This window comes from Anoplopoma fimbria, chromosome 15 (genome assembly GCF_027596085.1).
Source record: "Anoplopoma fimbria isolate UVic2021 breed Golden Eagle Sablefish chromosome 15, Afim_UVic_2022, whole genome shotgun sequence".
Taxonomy (NCBI): Eukaryota; Metazoa; Chordata; class Actinopteri; order Perciformes; family Anoplopomatidae; genus Anoplopoma; species Anoplopoma fimbria.
This window is the reverse complement of record NC_072463.1, coordinates 18,685,687-18,710,525: the sequence shown is the minus strand read 5'-3', so window position 1 is coordinate 18,710,525 and position 24,839 is coordinate 18,685,687. Positions and strand designations below refer to the sequence as shown.

Below are 24,839 nucleotides of genomic sequence, written 5' to 3'. Positions count from 1 at the left end.
CTGTATCTCCCACATAGAAAGCACCACCTTGCCAGGTACAAGGTGAGAAGGCCTTAGACAGGTCTCTCTGGTGCATGTCCCCTTTCTTTTTTTTAGACAACCCGAGCAGTATAAGACGAGATGAATGAATTTGTTTTCCTGGAAAGGTGAGCTTCTAGAGGCACTCAATAATTCAGTGTTTGTAACAGACGGTGCATCAGTGGGTGAATATGCGTACCTACGGCTGATTGATAGTCCCTGCCAAAAACAAAAAACTGAACCCCATTATTCATATCGTAATAAGATCTGTGGAAACTCTGCAGCCCATTGTCTCAGTGCTATCAACTGTTATAATTTGGCACCTGAAGGTACAACTATGAATTTTTGACCTTGGGTTTATGTGCTGCTGTTGATATTTGACTTCACAAACATTGATGGTTTCAGGACTTTTCTTGACATTTGACTTCTAGACAGCCATAAATAGTGCTTTCCTACTCATCCATTATTAATGGGTGCGTAACCGAGGATGCCAATTTGACTTCAAGGCTTATTAAACGTACACCTGATAATGCCTGCTATAAAGGGCAAGGCAGCTATCACACTAGAGGAACCCTGGCTCACCTGTCAGGGGGACCCAGCTTTTGTTGGAAGTGTTTGTGAACACAAGAGCCAATAACCAAACCTTTTTGACTTTTGGTGGAACCAAATACTTTGAATACTGAGTGAATGTTAGGAAATGTGTGTGTTGGTACGTAGATGTTTTTGATGATAGCTATCTACAAATCATATCATCTGAGATAAAAAAAAAAAAAAAAAAACCACATATCTCTATAACTTGTGATGTCAGTAACACTTGTGGCATGTTTTCAGCCAGAGTAACGCTCCTAACTTGAGTGTTGTGGATGCCCTCTAACCCTTCCTCCAGTTTTTTTTATTGCTGCAATTGAACTATGCTCTCTAACTTGCTATAAGACAGAGAAAAAAGCCAACACACCCTAAAAAGTGCATATGCACACACACACAAATGCATACACAGACTTGCACACAGACTCACACACGCACGGAAGCATATCTCATTACCATCCTCCTGATAGTGCAGCCAGTGGGTGTTTCAAGAGGAGGAGGGAAGGCGAGCAAGACAGTGAGCTTCAGAGAGGGAGAGGGAGAGAGAGAGAGAGGACGAGGACAGGCAGAGAGCCAGCGTTATAGAGAGGGAGAGCACAAACACTCAACAAGATAATAGGAGATACGTGTGGGAACAGCAACCCACTGGGCAGAGACAGAGAAGGTTGTGCAAAACTAACGTTTCCGAGCCGGTGGGTCTGTATCTGTGTGTGTGTGTGTGTGTGTGTGTGTGTGTGTGTGTGTGTGTGTGTGTGTGCGAGCTCAGTGTGTTTCCACGGTTCCCCTGAGGCCGTGGCAGCCATGGCGTCAGAGCCCAGCACCCAGTCCAGGGTGATGTTCCAGTCGACGGACAAAACGCAGGAGCCGGCGCATCGCAAGCTGGGAAAGCTGACAGTCAAATACAACCGCAAGGACCTGCAGAGGAGGCTGGATATCGAGGAGTGGATCGACGGGCAGCTGCACCTGCTGTTTGACTGTGAGGTAGGGCAGGGCTGGCTCACACATACACACACACTCAGGCGCACTATGTGTTGGGTGCCTGAGGATGAGGTGAGGGAAAAGAGCAAGGGTGGCACTGAGCTGCTCCTAAGGGCCTGTGGTGGGCTATCCGTCATGTATGAGAGATTACAGCGACATTATAGAGGAGTGGGAGGCAAGTAGTTCTGCTTCATAGCTGCAATGTTTGGCACACAAGCCCTCATGTGTCATCAACCTGACTGCAGTATCAGCTGATTGGTGTGCTCCACGGTGTTCTACCATAGAGATGAGGTTAATTATCAAAGATATGATGTCTGATTGAAGTCATAAGGAAGCATTTGCAAGCAGGTTGCAACCCTGACAACGCAACAACTAGATCAGTTTAAGCAATGTTGCCATATCTTCAGAAGTCCATATTTCCACAGTGTGAAGTTGATTAGATTCAATGATCAGTAAAATCAAAATCAAACAATATTGAGGAGCAACAGAGTAAATGCAACACAAAAATATCCCTGTGACTCTGTGATAAGGTAATAAAAAAGTGGCAGAGAAAGCACACCAAAATTAAAGCTAAGGGTAGTTTTATTTTGAACATGAAACATTCAAGATATGCAGTTTATATTAAGACAGTGCATGTGTTACGTAAAAACAACAGATTTGAATGTGGAAATGTGTGCTCATTATTTCAGTAGTGTGCCAAATGAATGGCCTCATTGCATAGATGTTGTTGTATATATTGAATATGTGCAGGGGATTATGTTGAGATCTCAGCCAGTTCTCTTGATCTCTCTTGCACGCACACACATACACGCACACACAAAGCAACACAACCTTAATAACTGTTCCTGTACGGTGGGATGCAATCCAATTATGTCAGAGGCTCCATATTGATTTGCTTGGCATCCTCTGAGGGGAAACCATGGCAACAGATGTCTCATCGCCCACATGAGGCAGCATGGTACCGTGGAATTAGGGGTGTCTGTTGAGGAGCATGAGCTTCCTCATGACGCTGCAGATCAGATGACAACACCGCCTCCGTTTCATGCCGGAGACGACAGAGACAAACTGTTTTTTGTTTAATTCCTGAACCACTCAGAGACCCCTTGGCTGCAGACGATCTGTAGCCACCGCTCTGTCTGGCATCCCCTTACACTGCCAGGGAGCCCTGTGCATATGGCATATACAAATGCTGCAGATTATGAGCCTGCATCCACATCCATCTGACTGGCTGGCTGACGTGGAAGTTTACAGCAAATCTATGTGATCGACAATTATCCTCTTCAGTTATCTCTTTTTCTAGACCAGTAGCTTATAAAGGTTAAGCCTGGCTGGGCAAATTTGAATACACTTTAGTTGCAGCTCATTGCTAGGGATATTTAATATTGTGCAACTATATTTATAATCCCAATACTTACTTTATAAGCTTTATTCCATTTACATCCCAAGCCTTCTTCCCTGTGGTAATATATGATAATATGCTTGTAAAGCAGAGTGTGAAATAAATTACATTAGTTGAAACCAGGACATGTAGAAACAGGTCTGAAGTCTTTCTTTGTGCACTCTTTTGATCTTGTCCCAGAAACAGTCTTTAATTATTTCACGTTGGCAGTAATCGGCCTCTCATGTTCTGGTTCTAACATAATCTAATAGAAGGATAAATGCACAGCCCAGGTAGTGGATGTGCATGTACCCTGTTCAGCTGAATGATTGGATCTCAGTATGCGTGATGAGATGATAAAAGACACAGAAGCCTTTGATTCAATCACGATAGTGGTTGATATCTTGAATACGAGTTATGAGAAGTTTCTCTTCTGTACAACTTTACCAATTATAGCCTACATCCTTCCTGTGCGAAGACGAGTGCTTTAATTTCTACTCAGATAGACTGGATATTTGCATTAGCCACTTGTATGGAATCAGTCGTGGCTCGTCCATGTGCACTGGCTAGCGTCATGAATTTTGCATGGGCTCAGGGGAAGGTTACTCTGTTGCTTCTCAGAGTCTTCCGCGTGGAAGCATTTACCATCAGTCCCCTGTGTCACCACCTGAATAATTTAGCCGCATCTCTAATTCATACAAGTGCTGCCTCGGTCTGGAGCGGCCGCCCTCGTTGCAAACTTCACACCTTTTGAGAAATGATAAACTAAAAAAGAGGTGTGACAAACAGCTCTCAGATAGACGGGAAAGGTTGAGCAATGTTTATGCTTGTGTGTGTGTGTAGTAGCCCAGGTCTTTGTTTTCCTGCACAGATACTTAACTATCAGGAATTTTCAGTGAATGTCTGTTTTTATATAAACGAATAGACTGCAGGACAGTAAAAGATATTTAAATTTGCCCAAAATTATTTTATAAGACTAAACTAAGATGGATCACATCATGTTTAAGTTTTCATTCTTATTTAGAAATGTGCTCCGTCCTATGTATAATTGAACAACAGTATTTGGTTCTTAACGCTCAGTTTTCCCTCTTTAAACTGTGTCTTGACTCATTCTGTGAAGTTAATGAATATTTTGATCAGTGTGCAGCTCATGCCTCTGGCAGGAAAAAGGAAGGGTCTGATAAATTAAACATGCACAGGCATCTTCTCCAAACAGCGAGATTTCCTGGGCACGGTTTCCTTAAGATTATCATAACAAACCCATGCATGTGTAATGGAACCACAGATGTTTTGTTGTAGTTTTAGGCCATAGGTCAGTGAATATCATTTCTTAACACGTCCATGTATTGAACATATAGAAAACTACAGGACTTTAGCTAGGAATAGTTCAATATTCTGAGAAACGCACTTATTAGCTCTCAGTCAGAGTCAGTAATTTTCTAGTCAAACTCTCATCCAGTCTGTTGAATATAAAGCTACGTCCAGCTGATTAGTTTAGCTTATGTAGAGCGTGAGCATGTTCAGTTGTCTTCCTGATAATCTGTTAATTATAATTGAAAATATGTTATGTGCTAAGTGGAAATGGGGCCTGCTGGAAGGGATAGAGTTAAGGTTAATGGGTCACCACAATCACTACGGGTCATCTCCTGAGGAGCTTAGCTGGGTAAATATTGGGATAACCTGCTGCATATAGATTTTGTATTGGACATTGCACTCTAACTTTTGACCTGATGGTGGATACTCATGGTCCTCATCACCTATGAATATTTAGTATATGTCCTTATATCTCACAGACATTCTGGCTTTCAGTCTGGTTTCCGATATAACTTGCAAAGGTCAAGGGAAAATTTTGACCTGATGGTTGCCCTAGATTATGGGTCTTGGGGGTCATCAAAATCATTAGGAACTATTTTATGGAGGACATGAATATCAATACTCAATTTCATCAGAGTCTTACTACTAATTATCTCATGTTGAAAGCATTGCATTGGCTGACTGATTGATCAGTATCATTATCCTTAGGGCAATTTTAGTCAACTTAATTTATATATATGACACTACCCTAAACAAAGTAATTAAACAAAGTGACATATTCTCTGAAAAAAATGTCAGTATTTGTTGAAAGTAATTGTTGAAATAGAATAATTAAAACATGTTTAAAAGAAAGGATAAAAACATTTAAATGATCATGCTTGCGTACTTACTGAAATTTGAGTTCCAAACCAAATAAGTCATGACAGGAAAAACCAGGTCACCTCATGATAAGGAAGAAACTTCCCTAATTCGGAATCATAAATTCTAGTGGAGGTCGTCTATCTCCACACAATCTAACTGCTTATCCAGACTGCATCTGTATTGCCCGTTTAAAACTGCAATCCCCCTGGAACCACTTTGATGTTCATGAATTCCAATATTAGTGCCAACGTTGTTTTAGCTTCAGTCCATTGCTTTTGAACTTCAAAAAGTGCTGCCGAGAGATTTCTGCCCAGAGGCCTCATTAAAATGCTATTCTCCTCTGACAATGAATGTAACTCTCAACAGGCTAAAAAATGTGATTGTGTACAATATGAAATACTGAAAGGTTAGTAGAAGTGTCATCGTATATCTTCATGATAATTGCACATGTTCTTCTCACTGGTATTCAGTGGTGCTCTGCATGGTGCTGCTGTCACAAGCATGACTGCACTCATTACTTGCGCTTTACTTTGATATATTTCATTTTCACGTTAATCTTTGACTCAAGTTAGTCATTTAAAGCATTAATGGGAATATATTATTAATGCTTGATCAGTGCCTTTATGTATTTCTAAGATCAATCAAAACCAACTATTTAGCAAATTTGGTTATCCCCAAAATGGTTAGTTGAATTTCAAAAAGGTAAAGAAAATATACCTAAATATACTGAATAAAAAAATGTATTTTATATTTGAAATACCATTCATTAGGTTGGCTGCCTTTTGTTTGCCATTTTAGCTTTGGACTACCTGCAGAGTGTAGATTGCAAGCTTTAGCTGCACGTAAAAGGAAAAAGAAGAAAATTGGCTTACTGCACAAATCTGACCTATACAACATAAGCAGTGAGTTAAACAAGGCAACAATGACAAGAAATCAGAACTATTTAATTGACCAAACAGTTTAAGTATGTGGTCCAACACACGTGGCTAACACACTAGAACTGGTAAATCAAAGCCCAGACTATACAGAAATGTACAGCATGCACTAAAAATAAAAAGCATCCAGACCTGTGTGTGTCCTGCAGACATCAGCAGAATCACACAGGGTCCAAACTGTCAGCATGTATCAATTAGAGGGGGGATTCTGAAGGCAGGCCCATCTATTTCGCCACTCAGCGCTTCCACATTGATTAGCTCTCTCCTCATCCAGAAAGCTGTACGAGCTTCCATCCTCACCAGCTATGAAACCCCCCCAACCGGAAAATGTTCCTCTTAAAAATAGGCCCCACTTGTCAAAACTGACTGTACACCTGCTGACTCTAGATATCTTATTGTTCAAGATTCCTCCAGTGAGCACTGTTCTTTCCCTCTGAAAATATAGTTACATGGTGAGGATAAGAGCTTGTGATATAATTTGCTTACTTTGCTATATTTGCTTTTTATAGCTGGTGACGGTGCCCTTTTCATTTTTAAACAATCTTCCTCAAGACCTCAAGTTCATATATATAACAGTGTATGCTGCCCTTCAGTTAGTATTTTAACTCACTATGTGGGACAACCTAGCTGAAATGAATACATTCTTTGGAGAACATTTAAACTGGAAATAATCTCTCAGTAACACCTGAGATAAATGCTAGCTGGGTAAACCGTCCATAAAATAGGATGGTGTCATGTTGCAAGTATAGCCCCCTAGAGCCTTTTTGCCTTCATGCCTCAGTGCTGTTCAGCATTGCTTTTGTGTGCAGCACATCACCAAACCTTTACTTGCTGTAAGAAATAATGGAAGAAAAGTCTTTATTCTTATTACAACAATACAGCCAACACTATTAACTTGGGGGATCATCTACCTATAAAAGTATGGTGCCAACTATTAAAACCGGACAATACAACAACTTATAAAGTGCTGTGCTTCAACGGAATCCTTGCTATGTCACATCACATCTTACACTTTCTCTTCCTTCTGAATGACTCTGCTCAGTGGTGTGTTAAGTCTGACCACTGCGAGTGAAAGGAAGGCAAGAGGCCCACTTTATACAGCGTTTGCAAGAGCTTTTGTAGCATGCAGAAATACAAATGTGGGCAATGTAGTGATAGAGGAATACTGCCTTTAACATCTGTGTCTCTCTGCTTTTACAGGAGGAAGAGATTCCAGAGTTAGAGATTGACATTGATGAGCTCCTGGAGCTGACAGACGAGGGACAGAGAATCCGTCTGCAGGTAAGATTGTGCAAATTAACGTAAAAACAATGACATTTTTAGCCTTTATTCACGTTGAATCTTTAGTTATTTCTATATTCAGTAATGTATTGATTCATGGAACTGGCACCCAGAACTGCAGTTCTTCAAACAACACAGATCTAAGTCCCAGGAATCCAACATTCAGGCCAAAGAATTTAAACATTTCAACACAATACCTGTGTACATTCCTAACTATTTGCAATGTGGGGTAATAGCTTAACAAGCCCTTGACCCTTGCTGGAACCCAATGTTGCAATGTTTGCAGTGGAAACGTACTGCCCAGTGTTGTTAATGAGCCTATATATGTTTGTTTTCTTGTCTTTGTTAGGAGCTGTTGCAGGAATGCGGAAAGCCAAAAGAGGTGAGACAAAAAAGAACTTACACAAAACCACACACAAGCGTGGAAAGATTTCAACTATTTAACAGAAAATGTATTGCTTGTTTACTGTTACTGTTGCATTGTCTAGTCTGTAATAGTTACTCCGTCTTCCCCTTAGGACTTTATCAACGGGCTGCTCTACAGGATAAAGGGTCTACGCAAAATGTCAGGTCCCTTGAAGAAATAATTATAGGTCAAATAAAGAAACGAGACAATGTGGAGCCTCTTATCTTCCCATCTCCCATGCATTAAGTGTAACATGTGAGTGGGACTCTTCCTGCCCTCCGCCCCCCCTTCTTGGGTCAGCATCAGTCCTAACACCAGAGCAGTCGGCTTTTGAATAGATTTTCTAAATTATTATTTCACTTTAATCTACGGACTGCTTTAACATTTTGTCTCCCATAAACATACCAATATGCACATGTGATAAAATATGTACTATTACTCAGACGGACTGCTTTTTTGTGTAAGACTGTACATTTTCGGTTGCCTATTTATGTACATAAATATTTTTGTTCTGTGTTGTACGTCAAAATAAAATGGAACATTTTCAAGAGAAGGCTTTTGATGACTTATCTAAAGGGTTACATGTGATTCTCAACAAAGTGACCGACCTGGTATCATCAGTTATTATTCATCCCACACAAACAAATAAATATCGACATGTCCATTACACCCATCAATTTAGAGTACCAATTAAACTGTTACCACAGTTGCTCTTTATTACTGCTCTAAAACACCTATTTGACTTTAAAGAATGCTTATGTCCTACTGTCCAGTGACAACACTAAGACTTAACTGTAATGAGGCTGTCAGCATATCATTCCCAGAATACAAGCTTCCATTTTCGTGCCTAAATCTTTCAACAGAGGGATGGAAACAAAGGAAACGTTGACATGTCAAATCATGAGTAAACACAGTGAAATCATTAGCAGGAAAGTCCATTAAGTATGCATCCATTATCCTCCTCCATTTCCTGTCTGTGGTGCGTGCACCACATGGCCAGACAAGCCAAACACAGCAACGGCCTCCATGCAAACCTTAATGGAGCAAGACCCCAGAGGAAAGTGTAATTATGGTTTCTCCTCAGTTAGCTTGACAGTAATGCACACTGATGAAACTGCACTCCGGCCTTCTCTCTGTCATACGCAGAGGGTCTTTCAGCTAAGGGCTCCATTAAAGTCATTTGCTTAGTACGCACCCCACTCTCACTTCCCTAACACCGATGCCATCTATAGTGCAAGACTTCACTTCTAACAAGGGCTGCCAGCCTGGGACGTTTTTGTCAAGTGATGCTATCAGTGATTCAGTGTTAATAATACAACTAAAAGAATGTGACATAGTTCCTTACACGTTTGTATTCTTTATAATGGAATTGCACACAAGGAAAAGAGAGTCAACAGTCATGTCACACTTGCAGACAAACGTAGATTACAAGAGTGACTGCCAAAGAAAACAAAGCCCTCAGTAATCCTTTTATACTGACTCCTTTGTACTTGATCATTCCAGAGCTGACAGTAGTCTGGGGTTGTACATCATACCAGATGAGCTTGTGATGTGGCTGCTTTCTGTGTATGCTGTGTTTTGTTAAATGGTGACAACTGCAAAGTCCGTCCAAGATGAGCTTTTGTTGCCTTTGGGTACTAGGACAAGTGACAATAGAAAACACTTAAAGCTATTTGTTTGAACAGTTTAAAACTTTATATGCAGAAGCTGTGCAGTTTTGCTAAAATACCATAACAGAAAAAGATAGGAGCTTTGTTTTATTCGTTATTATACATATTGCATTACATTGAAGTGTATTTCTATTTGAAGGCTTTGCTTAGCCATAAATGTTACCCATTGTTTGTACTTGTTAAAGTCATTTAGATCCCTGTTAGCAATTACAGAGAGAAGATGCTGCTTTTCCTGGGGTCTACGCAGACACTTGTTTATAGCCACTTTGGGCTGATTGGATAAGGTACGTTGGGGTTAAAATTAGGGGTCCTAGATTGTTTAGATTAAAGGTAGTGTTTAAATCTTCTAAGATACTGTTTTATTAACAATAATAGGTCACTTAAGTCTACAGCACAAGCCTAACAGTGATGACTGACCAGAGCCTGATAAGGCAAAAACGTACAGCAAAGTCTCACTATCAAGTCTTCCTCTTCTTCTTCGGCGCAGTGTAGTTAGTGGTGCGATGTTCCTTCCTGTCATATTTATCATGGCCTTCCCTGGGGAGATAATGGAGAGTGGATTGATAATTCATCACAATAAATACGTTATATCCATGCTGCTTAACAGTATGGCAACAGCCTGGCTAGAATCTATCTGGGTCATGGTATGCATTCCAAATGACAGCCATCTTTCTTGGGCATCAGAGCAAATATTTCCATGCAAAGCTCTACTATGAGGCCAAGATCTGAATTCTTATTGCGCTTATTATAATGAGTGTCTGTTATGCTACCTGAAGCAGCGGTTGCAGTACAGGTCTCCGTCACAGCTATGACAGCGAATAGTGGCGTCATGGTCACAGATGCAGCACCATGGAAGCTCCTCCTCATCGCTGTCTGATGGCTGGTGTGCAACAGCAGCAGTGGAAATCCTACTCTTGGGTGATGGAGCCTGGGTCTTTAAAAGAGACATCAGTTCAACAAGGGATGAAATGTTATTCTCTCTAATAGCTTGAAAATGTTAGGAATTTGAATTTTGGTTGTTGCTTAGTACCGGTTTCTTTGACTGTTTTTTCATTTCTGTGTTCTTTGGTCCACTGTGTTCTAAAGGTATGTTGTAGCCACTAGCCTCATCCAATGCAGCCTCTTCAGAGAGCTGGAACAAAAATCAGAAATACATGTCCTCCAATTCTCATTACAAATGAACAAGATTGCAAAATAGCAGCCCCTTGTGGCCAACTGATTGATCCAAATCAGTGACATGCACTCAGGAGTAACAAGTCTATCAGGTAAAATGTTATATGATCTAGATTACAGTATACAGTTTGCCTTGAGACCCAGACCTGTTTTAACACTCTCATCACAGATTCTTCCTCAGTCTCCTCCTCACTGTCAGGATTCTGAAAGTCCTCCATAGTAACTGGAAGTGACATGACAAATAAAATAATGGCATACACCCTTCTGTCATTGCCACAATGTTTACAGTTCAAGCTCTTGACATTCCGATGTGAAATTAAAGTTAACCAATAAAAGAAAGTGGTACGACAAGATCTTTGTGTGTGACGTACCTTTGTCTGGGTCCTGCCCCTTCAGCTGTGCCATCCTCTTGGCCATGTGGAGGATCTGATCCTGGGAATGGTGCTCCTTCCTCAGCTCCTCCATGGCCTCCTCCATGACACGAGCCTTCTCGATCTCCAGCTGCTTGTCCCCCTCCTGGTTCTCCTCCAAATTCTCATCCAACAGTCCCCCCTCCCCTTTGTTTAGATCATTCATACGGACATCTACACCTGCAAATGGATCGATACATCTGAGCATATTTGTAGCTGAAGTCAGCTTTTGGTGACAGAATGTACTTGTGATGTAATTATTAGGACTGCGTTAAACTATTATATACGACTGCATCATTCATTTTTAATTGAAAAGGGGAGAATCGATGAGACGAATAATTACTGCATTCAGGATTTGATTGCTGGTCGTCTATTGCAACTTCCTCTGACATCTGAGCAATCAGGTCATTGGCTTGTTCAGTCTGAGTCCTGTTATTTGGTGGCTGGTGCACCTGTACAGATAAGCACACAAGCACCTACTGGTAAAGAATCGTATAACAAGATATTAGGCATGCAAGTATTTGTCATTGAGCCAAACTGTAAAGCCCAAGATGTTAATAACAAGTGGGAAGGGGTTCAGCTCACAGGTGGAGGAGCTTGAGATGGTGGAGTCAGACCCCGTAGAACTGCCAGGCGGTCCTCCATCTCTTCTGCAGAAGGCAATGGCCGGCTGGGAGTTTTAAGAGCAGCAAGGCGAGACTCTAGCTCTTTCTCAGAGGGGATGGACTCTGAAGAAGATGTAAAAAGCTTACAACTGCTTTTGCCAAGACAAAATACATTATTATCACTATGTGTCAGATTCGAGGCCAAATGGTAGCTGATTAAAATCTAAATTTCATTACTTGGTGCAGTATCCTCCTTCAGCTTTTGAAGTCTTTCAGCAATCGCCTGATCTTCTTTACTCAGGCCTTTGATGGGTAGATGGCTTGCTTTACTGTTTCTACTGCCTCCTTGTGCTGGAGGCTGTGTCGCCTGTCCCTGCTGTTTGGCCTCAAGGGCAGCAACCCGTCTGTGGAAGAAACATGAAAGATGATACATCACAAAACTGCTGTTGACAAAGTATCATCTTTTTCTAAATTTGCTCATATACTAACTTTTTGTAATTTTCTGGAGGAGACCATTTTCCAGCATTGTTTGGAGATTCTCCGCTGACAATGAAGAAAGGAAAATGAGCCACAGCGTGTACCTCTACACATTTATATATTCACACTTATATCATATGGCATGGTTGGACCTTTACCTTGTCAGATTACCATGACACTGTTTACAGACCTTCTGCTGTGTGTTGCCACAGCGAGGCACCACAGCACTGAAAGCCAAACAGCTGGAGCAGAAGGAGCGGCCACAGCTCTTACAGCCCAGCTGTGAGGACATTGTCAATTAAACAGTTTAAGATGTTTAACTATGAATACCTATCAACATGCTCTGCTGTAATGTAAGCCAGGTCGGTCTTACCTCCTTCTTGAACAGACTGAACTTTGATGCACAACAATAACAACGGTTGTCCATGCCGACACGTGTGGGTAATCATGAGACAGGCGATATAAAGTATAAATATTCCTGCAGCTGGTACATATGTGAACAAAGCTGACTCTCGTCGCTAGCAGACCCTACTCTCCACCTTTCAGCGCTGCTGTGGTCAAACAGGAACTACTCCGGAACTACTCCGGAAGAGGCGGTGTGACGTCACGGCGCGGCTTCCTGTTTCTGGTCCAATCAGCTTCCTCCAAATGCTCTCGCGGTCCTGGTTCAAAACACAGAAGCGACGACCGAGCAGAGCTCCGTGTCAGACACCACGTCAGCTGTGAGGCGAATAATATATATATACACATATATATACACACATATATACATACACATATATATAACGGAGGTCTGCTGTCGGTATGTAAAGCCACGGTTGTGTTTTTATTGGACTGGTTAATGTTGCTGATAGCGAAACATCGAGAGCAACGAGGGAGCTAATGCTAACGCTAAAGCTAACGTTAGCGTGTTTAGCCCCGCCCCCTCACGTCAGACACTCTTAAACGTGATCAAACAGAGCTCACGTGAACTGGTCATTTGTCTGCTTAAAGCTTCAGTTATAACCTTTCTAACGGAGCCGGGGTTGTAAACGTGAAGCTATAGCTTCATTAATGTTCACTTACAGTCATTCAACACGTTACATGATGACGTCAGAGGTAGAGTCAGGGGTACATTCAAAGTAGTTGAATGAGAAAGTGTCCAAACTTTTGACTGGTGCTGTACGTGGGACAGTTCAGGTATTAATTAATTAATTAATAGATAATTCCACTAACTCTCTCATCTGGCCAGCTATACAGTTAGTAACTCTCTATTGCACTTCTTAACTGAAAAAAACTATTTTGTGTGATTACATGGCCTAGTGTACAAGGTGTCTGACTTCAGATAAGCAGGTTGAGAGTTTGAGTCCCTTCGTGGTTAAAAACTCCAGCCTGATTCGATCAAAGCATGTTTTCTGCCAACTTGAGCACTACAATTGCTTTATTTTTTTAATAAATAATATAATTTTGAATAATGGATATGTTTGTGTCCGTAGGCATCCAGTTGTTTACGTTTCCACAATGGCAGAAGGAGGAGATGTTGAATGGGAGCTAAGCAAAGAAAACATCCAGCCACTGCGGCGGGGCAGAGACGCATCAGCCTTACATCAGGCGCTCAGTCAACAACAGGATGGACTGAACTCTGCCATCAACCAGCAGAGACAGTATGGATTATTATCCCCCAAAAAATTGCCCACATTGGATGAAAGCAATTTCTGTTAAACACTTTTTCCCAGCAGTTTTCACATGATGATGGAGGTTTCTGGCTTTGTGTCTCTAGGTCCTTTGAGTCGGAACTGCGAATGTATGAGGGAGATGATCCACTTGATGTTTGGGATCGGTAAGTCAAATATGTTATGTATGTAATCATATGTGCGCCGCTTAAATCTGAGAGGTTTCATTTTTAATCCTCACGTTGTTCTGTCTTTTTCAGGTATATTAAGTGGACAGAGCAAACCTTCCCTCAGGGAGGAAAAGAGAGCAACCTCGCCACACTATTGGAACGGGCCGTGTACAGATTCACAGAGGAAAAGAAATATCACCAAGACCCCCGTTATGTTGAGCTCTGGATCAAATTTGTACGTTTAATAATTTAACCTCTGACTAGGTTTGCTACTTTGACAAACTGTTGCAGCAGTAATAACTTATGCTATTCGTGTGTATTTTGTGTCGTTAGGCAGAGACCTGCCCGGAGCCTTTGGACATATACAGGTACATGCAGGCTCAGGGAATAGGAGTGACACAGGCATCCCTCTACATCGCTTGGTCTGAAGAATATGAGAATCAGGGCAACTGTCGCAAAGCAGACCTGGTCTACCAGGAAGGATTCAAGAAGTGTGCGGAGCCGCATGATAAGCTCCTGCAGTTTCATAAGTACGACTTTATCCAGTAAAGTTTGAGGTATAGTTAGAAAAGGCAATATATCTGCACAATCACAATCTTCTGTATTGTTTTCTCATAGGGCCTTGCAAGCACGTGTGTCCCGACAGGTAATGATGAATGTGGAGGAGGACGATAGTGATGATGAGCCTAAACAAGCTGAGAGAGTTTCTCTAGCCAACCTCAAATGCAGAGGGAAGAAAAAGGCCATCGCCCCGATCAACAGAGTTGGACATTCAATCAGAAGTAAGCATGTGAAAAAACAAATAAAACGTGAAATGTTAATCCGACAATTACCAGTTCTCCAGCGGCGGCAAATATCAGTGTTATCTTTAAAAATAGTTTTCATTTTTAACGTCTGATGGGTTTTGTGAACAGGTATTTCCGGAGGCCTCCAGTCACATCGTGCCCCCGTCCTAGGCAGTGCTTCAAACAGTCGGTTGGTGGTCTTTGATGAGAACAAGACTCAAAGTGCTGGCCCTTCAGAGCCTAAATTGGAGTCTTGGCTGGCCCCTCCCACTTCCAGGGCAAAGGAGAACGAGCAGAAGCCTGAAACATGGTCTGACGTCAAGGTATGAGACTAGCAGATGTTGTGTTTGTTGATTAAAATGTGTGAAGTGCAACCCAGTGATGTTAGTTTAATGTGTCTGTACCACAGATCCCCCAGAAATCCAAATTCGGACATACTGTTATGGCCCCACCGCCTCCCAAACCCATGTTTCAACCATTTGTTGAGCAGTCGGACCAGCCTCCAACAATGTGAGTGACAAGAATCTAACTTTTATCTGCAGTTTGGATTTGTTGCTTAACTTTGCCGAACATTTAATTGACATCACACATTCGGGTTCATGATAAAAAGAAGCAACATATTCCTAAAATAAATGACTATCACTAGAATGAATAAATTAACTATTTTGATCATTAATTAAAGCACATCCTATTACAATCTCTCAATGATTGATGATTTGCTGCCTATCAAGTTCAATAACAATCTATTATTTGTAAGAAGGTTTTATGAAGAAAAACAATCTATACTATGGGTTGTGGTTGATTAAGAGTTATTAGTTTTGGCCTTTTTAATAGACCATAAAATTGGTTGGAAAAATAATGAACAGATTGTTCAATCATTATAATACATTTAAGTTGAAGCCCTATTCATGACTTATTTCAAAGTAAAGTCTGTGATCTGAGTTTATCCTCCTCGAGTTATGTGAGTTAGATTTCTCTGACATGATTTGGCATCTTCCTTTACCCCCTCAGGACTCCCTGTAAGATAAACCCGGCAGTGAACACAGTTTTATCAGCGCGTAAACCCCGCAGAGAGGAAACTCCTCTAAAGAGACTACAGGAGCACCATCAGCAACAGAAAGAAGCAGAGTCGGGAAATCTGCAGGAGCAGAGCATGTACTGTAAAGAGCTGCTGCTCAGCGGCGCCTCTGAATTCTGCTTTGAGGAACTGCGTGCTGAACGCTACTTCAAAAAGGTGACCCAGGATGTCAGAGGTCAAAAGGATCAAGCTAGTGCCAGTGCTTCCAACTGATGTAACTAAAAAAAGACTGACATTTTTCTTGCCCTTTTTTTTATGGATTTTTCATTTAGACAAGATATAATCTGCAAGTATCATGTAGTTACTGCTATGTATTGTTTATCCTGCTGTTTATATGTTGTTCCGAGAGATCCAGTTACTCAGACTAAGAGAAAAGGGGTTATATTGGTGACTCATTTACACATTTTTAACAAAAAAAGAAGTAACATGCTTCACAGTAGTTTTTGAAGGCCTACTGGATTTGTTAGTTTGTTATATTTCTACTCCTTGTAAATACTAAACAGGTTTGTTCACCACAGCTCTGCTACAGACATACTACTAACACTCATCCCTAATTTCCTGCTTACTCTATTTGTCTATTTTTCTTAATTGCATTGTTCTTAAGAACAGTGTTTTTCTTTTTTATGTGCTGCCTGTTTTAAGTTGATCCGTTTTGTTCAGTATTTCTTGAGCAGATGTTTCAGTAAAATTTGAACACAGTCGAAAGACGGCTTCGTGAGGTGATTTATCTGGGTTTTATGTCTCAGTCTGAGTGAAATGTCCCTTTCGAGGCCATGTATCATCGGTGTTCAATAAACTTGTTAAAATGTCTGGCTGATGACTAGGGAAGTTTGTTTTTCTTTTAGACAGACTGTTAGTAATGTTAGTAATGCAATGTCAGCAGGGGACATGCAAGGGAAAGCATGAATTGTTTGCTTGGTAGCGGTATTTGGATTACTAATGGGGAGCAAGAACAATTTTAGTGCCGAGTGTAATCTGTTGCAGCAGTTTAAAGAGTCAACACTGGTGGGCATGAATAAAAACAGAAACAATCTGCATATAAATAGTCATGAATGTCATCGTTATTGCTACTTATTCTAATGAAGTGACTTCATTTGGGGTTCTCGCTGCAGGGCATCCTTGTGTTTTTTTTAAGAAATCCCAACACCAGGCATAAGACTTATTAGCAAATCATGCATTCAGCTGGCCAAATGTTAATCATTGTCGTAGAGAGGTTACCCAGAAGCCCCCCTGATTTAAATGGTGGGAGTAAATCTAATCTACTGTGATGATGGGATGTACTTCACACACAGGCAGCTCTCAGGGCAGACGTTGATGAATGGCTAGTAGATAGGTGGTTGGCTCATTAGCAAGTGAAATCCACCCTTTGCAGTTGTGGGCAGAGCAGGCCTTTGGTTATCCCGGAGAGGTCCCTACCCTGATGTACTGTGGCACAGAGTGTTGCTGCCTCAACATGCTCATGGAGCACTGGAGGAACAGACTCTAATCTCATTTTGGAAATATGACACTGCCAGCCAAGATCCTCTCAACTGGTGAGTTCCCAAACTGTCTACTTTAAATTTTGGCTTAGCACTGAGAGCAGCTGAAATTCTGTGATAAATGATACGCTACATGATGCACTCCCGTCATAATAACACAGCATAACCACATCATAATGCGTCCTCTATGGTTCACTATTTGGCAGGATTTATTAAAAGCTCATCTCATGAAAGCAAGCAGCCAGTGACTCCGATAGCGTCTCAGACAGAAAATCCATAGCTCTCCTTTACTGCAGTGGACAGATGGTACAAGCAAGCTACCTTTTCCTTAATGTGCTTTGGACAGGCCCTCAGAGAAGAGCTTTTTGTCCAGCACTGTTACTTTGATAGACAGGACCACTCATGGCCCATATACTCTGCATGGGCCATGTTTTACAGTCAGAGCTCTTAACCTATTTTTACGGTATGTCTTTGCATGCACCAGTTCACACAAAGTTGTCTGCCTAAGACCTCTACAGTACCTCACTTAGAAGTGAGTAGACACTTTGCATCAAGATGGACTGCACTTGGCTCAACCAGGCACGGAGAGGGAAGAGCCTCCAAAAGTGCAGCAGCAAATCATGAGAACAGTTTATTGAAGAAAGAGCATGGAGGCCCATTCAAGCCATGAAACAAAAGTTATTCATGATGTTAATAACTCATAGTAACTCATCATTTTTACTTAGTATCCCAAAATGTTGACCTTCTATATCAACATATCAACTTATTAAATCAAAATGATCACTTACCATCTCAGAATTATGACTTAGTAAGTCATAATTGTAATGTTTTGTGTTATAATTATGATTATTTCTTCTCTGAGCAGAAATAGGCTTCCAGGTTATGACACTATTGGTTAGCAAGCAGGAGAATGACAACTGTATAGAATTATAATGGATTTATGGGTCATCTGGAAATGTCAATGGATTTTGACAAGAAATGACATTTGCTTCAACTGTATGAACCCTGGTAACCCCTGGTGTAATCCTTACCGATTCATCCTAAACAATAGGACAAATTGAAATGCAAACAATTAAGGCAGTATCACTTATACGGCCCCCAGGCTTTCATTTTAATGACACTGTGGTTTAAGACTGCTCTTGTCCCTCTAAGCCCTTTTTTACATCACAAGCTGTTTTCCACTCTTATCCATATGGGGGTGGGGGGGGGGGGGTGCTTAAGCAAGGTCATGAAGTTTGACAGTGAAGTGGACAAATACATTTAAATCTAAAAGAAATCTTAGTTACCATTAGAATGTCTCTCCATAGAGGCAAGCTAACAAAAGAATGAACAAATAATTTTGTCATTACGGAGACTATAGCTATGTAACTCACATATCTTGCCAATGCTAAACAATTAATTACACATTTTTTATACGTGTCAAACTTTAAATAGTCAAACTTTCTTCAGTCTTCAAATCAAAAAATGTATTTCTTAGCTAATGGTACAACAGAATTTAGGCCAGAAGGGGCAAAAACATGTTATTCTTTCAAACAAAATTTACTTTTTGAATAATGACCTGTTATTTCTTTCTTATTATGTCATTGCTGTATATTTTTTTAAAGGGTCACGTTCAATAAACCTGATCATGAAAGGATGATTCTTTCATTATTTGACCTTTTGACCCATTCAGCTTCCCTTCATACTGACCAAGCAGAGAGAGAGAGAGAGAGAGAGCAAAAAGGACTGTTTTTGTGATAACTACCTTTTTTTATGCATAAAGATACCTAATACAAGATGGCTGTTTGCAGCTCCGAGCTCAAAAGAAATCCAAAAAATAAGTTGTGTGAAGTAGTAAAAAATATAGAACAGCAAAAAAATATCTGGGACAACAATGCTGACAAGTAAGAGTGAAAGAGAGGGAGGGGTCGTGCATGCTATATACCCCCAACAGGCAAATCTATCTTTGTCATGCAGATTAGTTCAGTGGAGCCTCTTTCACCCGAGTTCATTTGATGTGTGAGGAGGAACATCATCAGTTAAGCTTGTTATAGTGCCTTTGCAAGCAATTCATCATATCAAAATGCCATGTATAACATGCATGACAGAAATCTGACTCACTATGCAAGCAATTTCTGCATGACTTGACCCTAATACACTTTCCTGCTTTGTGTCTGGCTGTATAAATAATTCAGGAAATGATTGTGGGGAAAAGAGAGGGGACTGCTTCAGTCAAATCATGAAGATGTTAGACTGGGGTGGTGTTGTAACTTCAGTTTCTTCATACACAACTGATTTTTTGGTCACAATGGACTCCAAAGAGATTGTGAGCATGATGATTGCACCCTTAACAGAAATCCACCCCCCGCCCCCCATACTTAACACACACAGATACAACAACCCCTCCCGCCATCTGCCATCTCTGACCCTGTCATTCAACGGATAATGCATTTGACTGAACAGCAGCGCACTTGGCGAACGCAGCGGCACCCTCGTGTTTCTCGTGTCACCCACGTTGCGTGCAAAGCAGACAGAGGGAGGGATGGAAGGCAGGGAGACGGGTGAAAGGTATCCCGGGTGATGAGGTGTAGCGGAGCACTCCTCTCCTTACAGTCACTGGAAACCAGCTTAAAAAACACACACACACACACACACACACACACACGCACACGCACACACACACACACACGCACACGCACACACACACACTAACGCATGCTGCTATCAATTCTTTTGCAGCCCAATGAGGGAGTGGGAGGAGGTAGAGAAGTGATAAAGAGAGAGAGAGGGAAAGGGAGGAGGGAGTGTGCGTGTGTGTGTGTGTGTGTGTGTGTGTGTGTGTGTGTGTGTGTGTGTGTGTGTGTGTGTGTGTGTGTGTGTGTGTGTGTGTGTGTGTGTGTGTGTGTGTGAGTGTGAGTGAGAGAGAAAGAGAGCGACAGCGAGGCAGAGACGGAGAGGGAGAGGGGGGGATGGAAGGAGCTGTTATGGGGCCGTGATAGTCTCTCCTCCTGGATGCTGCTTTTCCCCTTCATGGCTTTTGTCCCTCCTTTGTACGGTCACCCTGTGTCCCCAGGACCGGGCACCGGTGCACGGACCAGCACTCAGCCACGGAGCCGGGGATGAATCGACCCCAACAAAGAGCCTTTGAGATGGCAGCGTGTGCTTCTGCCTGGAGGGAGGAACGCATCAGGCTTTCCCAGGCAAGCGGCAGCCTGCAGTGTGCGCTTGCTTGAGAGCCAGCACTCCTCGTCGTTGTATGCGAGAGAGGGAGAGCGTGTATGTCCATGTGTGAGCGTATGTGTGTGAATGTGAGTGTATAATAGTGTACGTGAGTGTGTGTGTGTGTGTGTGTGTGTGTGTGTGTGTGTGTGTGTGTGTGTGTGTGTGTGTGTGTGTGCGCACTCCCGCTTCCGATCCTTCCTGAAGGAGAGAGGCTCTCCTCTTCACTAGACGGCAAGGTAAGGAGATGCCTGATTTTTCTTTTCTTTCTTCTAACAATGATTTATCCCTCCAGAGTCCCTGTTTCCTCTCTTCACGGTGAGGAGAGTGGGGTAAATAGGGGAGGTGAGGGGGGGGGGGCTTAACGTCATTGATAAAGAGCAGGCTAGTGTATGCCGTCGGTTGGCATCAGCCTTGGTAGAGGAAGAGAAGAAGGAGGTGGAAAGGATGTGAACGGAATGCAGTGCAGCCAGGTGCTGATGTGGGGGAGAAAAGGAGAGAAAAAGGGAAGACGGAGAGGGTTGCTGGATGTATTCACTGGTGGACTGCATCTCAAAAAGAGCCTTCACCTTATGCTCACCCCTCCTCAAAAATCCCCACATCCCCTTTATGCGTTCGAGTCTCTGCCTCCTCTGTCCTCAACCTCTATTTTAAAGTAAAAGGATACAACGATCTTTAAAATGTTGCCTTCCTCGAGATGGATCACGCTTGACAAATACAGACTGTGCCATCACTATGGGCACTGTGGACAGAAGCTTCCTGTTTTTGCCATTGTGTATTCTAGTTTGTGTGTGTGTGTTTGTGTAGGCAGAGTTCTCAGCTGATCTTTCTGGTCCTACCAGTGCATGAGGATTCGAGCTTCAAACACACACATCCGCAAATGGATGTTGTGGGAAAGCAGGCAGAGAGGAGACAGATGTGAAAAAAATTCTGTTTACATAATTTACTTTCATACATTAATGTTGTAAGCCTGTTGTGTGAGAGCTTGCACGAACATGGGAGAACTGTGCTCTGTTTGAGACACGAACATGGGAGAACTGTGCTCTGTTTGACTCTGAATTTGAGACATTAAGAATCTGCTCTTATTGAAAGCAGGTTTGTTAAGTCTCTCTTAAAGTCTCTCTATAAGATGCAAAATCCCCAGTGAAAATCAATTTGAGGCTAAGGTGTTTAAAAGAAATGTATAGATTTTAGTTTTCGTCCAACGCTTTAGCATCACCTTTGCGCTCATTCCTATTGACAGAATTGCAACAATCATGCACTTGCTTAGGAGTTGTGACTGCAGATATTTACTGTAAGTGATAAACACTTAGGACCTGGAATTTGATATTTTTTGTATTTGTGTTTTTAGTTGTGCATTTCACAAGTCTGATGATGTAACCGAAGCTTCGCACTTCTTAAACTACCATGTGTTTGTGTCTCAGGTTACTCATTGATATTCAAGGAGGAGGAGGAGGAAAAGGGTAGAGGAGGTGACAGAGACGGTCTCTTTGGTGCACGCACACGCACACGCACACACACGCACACGCACACGCACACACACACACACACACACACAGCTGGACATCTGCTTCACTGAGGACGATGTGTAAACTCTGAAGTCTGAAGTCGTTTAGGAGTTTTTTTTGGAGGCCGTCTAATGTCGCCCATCTTGCTTTTTCGCTCTCAGTGCAACACAAAACCAGCAGCACAGATTCTACTTCATGTACTGGGACACTGACTGAACACAACACACCGGGGCGGCTGTGGCGTAGTGGAGAGCAGGGTAGTTCTCCATTCAGAGGATCGGTGGTTCGATACCCGGCTTCGGCAGTCGATGTGTCCTTGGGCAAGATACTTAACCCCAAGTTGCTCCCGAAGGCTTGCCATCGGTGTGGACTGGATGTTGCATGAACGTTAGTTAGAGTCTGATGGTGGCACCTTGCATGGTAGCCTGTCATCAGTGTGTGAATGGATGAATGATATGTAATATACTACTGACTGTAAGTCGCTTTGGATAAAAGCGTCTGCTAAATGACTGTAATGTAATGTAATGTGTAGGTGGTGCATCATCATCATCATCATGTGCCCTGTTGTGTTCATGGTTGTTTTCAGGAATGGTTATGTCATGGTCATGGTCGCGTCAGCTGATGGAGGGGACAGCGTGTATTAGCAGCTTAGCGTCGCTACCAGCCGTGAGACGTCAAGCGCTAGAATTAAAACCAAATTGAGTCCAAATTGGGACAGAATGCCATGATTCCCCCCACTGGGCTGAAACAGCACCCATGCTGGGTGAGTGCAGCAGAGACGGTGCAGATTTATACCATGAAGGAATCAGAGGTTAAAAAATGGTTGGTGCTTTGTCCCTGGGAGAGACATGCTGAGGCGAGGGCTAAAAAAAATATAAATCAAAGCTTTCATAAGCACATGCGCATACAGTAAAGCTTGCACAGAGAGTCCTGGCTCATCAATAAATTAGACCCAAGAGAGAAGAGTTGGGCTCGTACCATTGGTCCAGGCTGATCATACGTCTCTATCACCACAGCGTCAAATTGTTCAAAGCACTTGTGAGAGCCAAGAGGATCTTTAATTAAACAGAGTGTTGGTCAGTGCTGCATTTCCGTACCATCCTGCTTAGCCCTTAGTACACACATTGTTACACAGAACGGAGGAGCATACTTCCCGAGTTAAGAGTTTGTTTTTCTAGTGATGTGTCAGCATCCCATAAAAGCCCCGGGACAGTAGAAGGGTTGCTTTTACAATGTCATTATGTGGAAGTCTTTGGAGTAGATGGAGCCTGTGCATTTATGTCCACACTTCTCGCTGCGGGGGCACAACACACTAGATTTCTTGTCCATTATCTGGTCTGGGAGAATCAGTGCCAACATGTCAGGTGACAGAATGATGTACGCGCTCTGTTGATGTAAGTGTCCTGTCCTCGAATCCCCTTTATTGTGGCTTGTGTACTGCAGACCGAGCTGCTCAAGAAGACGGAGAAAAGAGGTTACATCTTCGGACTGGAGATTGCTGCTTTTCACAAAACTGACCCACTAAATTAGACAATAAAATAACGAATAAGATGTATATTCACAGCACTGACGCTTTAAATCTATGTCATCCTAATCAGCATATTTTTTCTTTTCATTTCTTTCTTCTTGCTTTCTTCTCTATTCCATCTCTTTTTCAGTCACGAGTGTCCAGACGCTCCTTTCCTCCCCCCCTCTTTCTCCTCCTTTCTTGACCTCTCATTTCTTGTTTCCTCCTGTCAATATTAACACAAGACTGATGTGCACTCCTGCGCAGATGTCTGCCCTTGACAAAGGGACATTCAACATTGTTGGGCACGGGCATCACATTTTTTACTTCACACTTTTAATCCCGAGGCCTTTTTCTTACGCGTTCAGTGCACTAGAAAATGACAGATAAGCTCTTTGATTGTTTACTTTCTCAGAACGGCGGTGCTCTGTGACTTCAGACCGTTTCCGACTTGAACTACTTAATACAGAGATTTGAGTGAAGGCTTACACATGACGCATCGCTGCGAGTTATGTGACATTTGAAATACCCCGAGATATGTCACTATCAATGAACTCTCTGTGTGTATATGGGTCATCCCTGCTTAATGCCTAATTTTTTAAAAACTGAAATGTAAAGGCAAAATATGGATATTATTTCATTGATTACTGTTTGCCTCTGACATTTTTTTCCAATCATAATTTGCACACTTTTTGCACTTTGATTGTGCTTCACTTTTATAAACTATATACTGATAATAGTCCATAACGTTCACTTCACATGCCCTTGGCTCTGGTATGCTCTACATCGCGTCCTTACCTCTGACTGGAGCTTACTTCAAGGAGGACATAGAAAGTTGTTGTTTGACCACTTTAGAAAAAAACTGGCCCACATCTTCGCCCGTGATTTCTCTTTGCTGCTGATCGTTCTGAATTGCTCCATCGATGTTATGATCCTCAACCAAGAGTCTAAAGTCCTGCTTGTGGCTCTGTGAAGCTATACTTTGGCACAGCAGTGCAAGCATGCTAACATGCTCCCAATGACAATGCTAACATAATGATGCTATTCAGGTATGTTTATCAACACCATCTCGGAACATTTGCTAATTAGCAGAATACTAAAACTGGGCTGAGGCTGATGGGAATGTCTTTTTTTCTTCATCTATTTGCTAATAAACCAAAGTTTAGGAGAGATTGAAATTTGGACCTTAAGAAAAGTTCCATCCATTTAAGGCAATCGACCCAATCATTGTTGAGACATTTTGCTTAAAATCACAAATGTGAACCTTACAGTGTTGCTAGAGGAAATGTCATTGGATCACCAAAGTCGTTGGGATTCATCCTCCGTAGAACCTCATGGCAATCCATCACATAGTTGCTGAGCTATTTCAGTC

The 24,839-nt window shown here is 42.0% G+C and overlaps 3 protein-coding genes across 5 annotated transcripts; 2 read left to right on the top strand and 1 right to left on the bottom strand.

Annotated features, from left to right (window-relative positions):
• Positions 1–1,190: 1,190 nt before the first annotated feature.
• ppp1r14d (protein phosphatase 1 regulatory inhibitor subunit 14D) lies at positions 1,191–8,374 on the top strand. The gene is made up of 4 exons (XM_054613458.1): positions 1,191–1,584; positions 7,270–7,350; positions 7,700–7,732; positions 7,869–8,374. The coding sequence occupies exons 1-4, from the start codon at positions 1,405–1,407 to the stop codon at positions 7,935–7,937; spliced, it is 363 nt and encodes a 120-aa protein (XP_054469433.1). The 5' UTR covers positions 1,191–1,404; the 3' UTR covers positions 7,938–8,374.
• Positions 8,375–9,138: 764 nt separating this feature from the next.
• Positions 9,139–12,552, bottom strand: zfyve19 (zinc finger, FYVE domain containing 19). The gene is made up of 11 exons (XM_054613457.1): positions 12,465–12,552; positions 12,250–12,371; positions 12,104–12,157; positions 11,852–12,018; positions 11,595–11,737; positions 11,353–11,461; positions 10,971–11,189; positions 10,746–10,822; positions 10,457–10,558; positions 10,197–10,360; positions 9,139–9,963 (listed from the first exon to the last, which is right to left on the bottom strand). The coding sequence occupies exons 1-11, from the start codon at positions 12,516–12,518 to the stop codon at positions 9,885–9,887; spliced, it is 1,290 nt and encodes a 429-aa protein (XP_054469432.1). The 5' UTR covers positions 12,519–12,552; the 3' UTR covers positions 9,139–9,884.
• A 116-nt stretch (positions 12,553–12,668) lies between these two features.
• bub1bb (BUB1 mitotic checkpoint serine/threonine kinase Bb) lies at positions 12,669–16,586 on the top strand. 3 transcript variants are annotated; one of them, XM_054613454.1, is made up of 9 exons: positions 12,669–12,813; positions 13,567–13,734; positions 13,851–13,910; positions 14,004–14,148; positions 14,247–14,443; positions 14,532–14,695; positions 14,828–15,021; positions 15,108–15,208; positions 15,710–16,586. In XM_054613454.1, exons 1-9 carry the CDS (start codon positions 12,740–12,742, stop codon positions 15,987–15,989), a joined length of 1,383 nt encoding a protein of 460 aa, XP_054469429.1. In that variant the 5' UTR covers positions 12,669–12,739; the 3' UTR covers positions 15,990–16,586. The 3 variants fall into 3 exon arrangements, with proteins under 3 accessions (XP_054469429.1, XP_054469430.1, XP_054469431.1); XM_054613455.1 differs by having other exon boundaries at positions 12,763–12,893; XM_054613456.1 differs by lacking the exon at positions 12,669–12,813 and adding an exon at positions 13,082–13,270.
• The last annotated feature ends 8,253 nt before the right edge of the window (positions 16,587–24,839 follow it).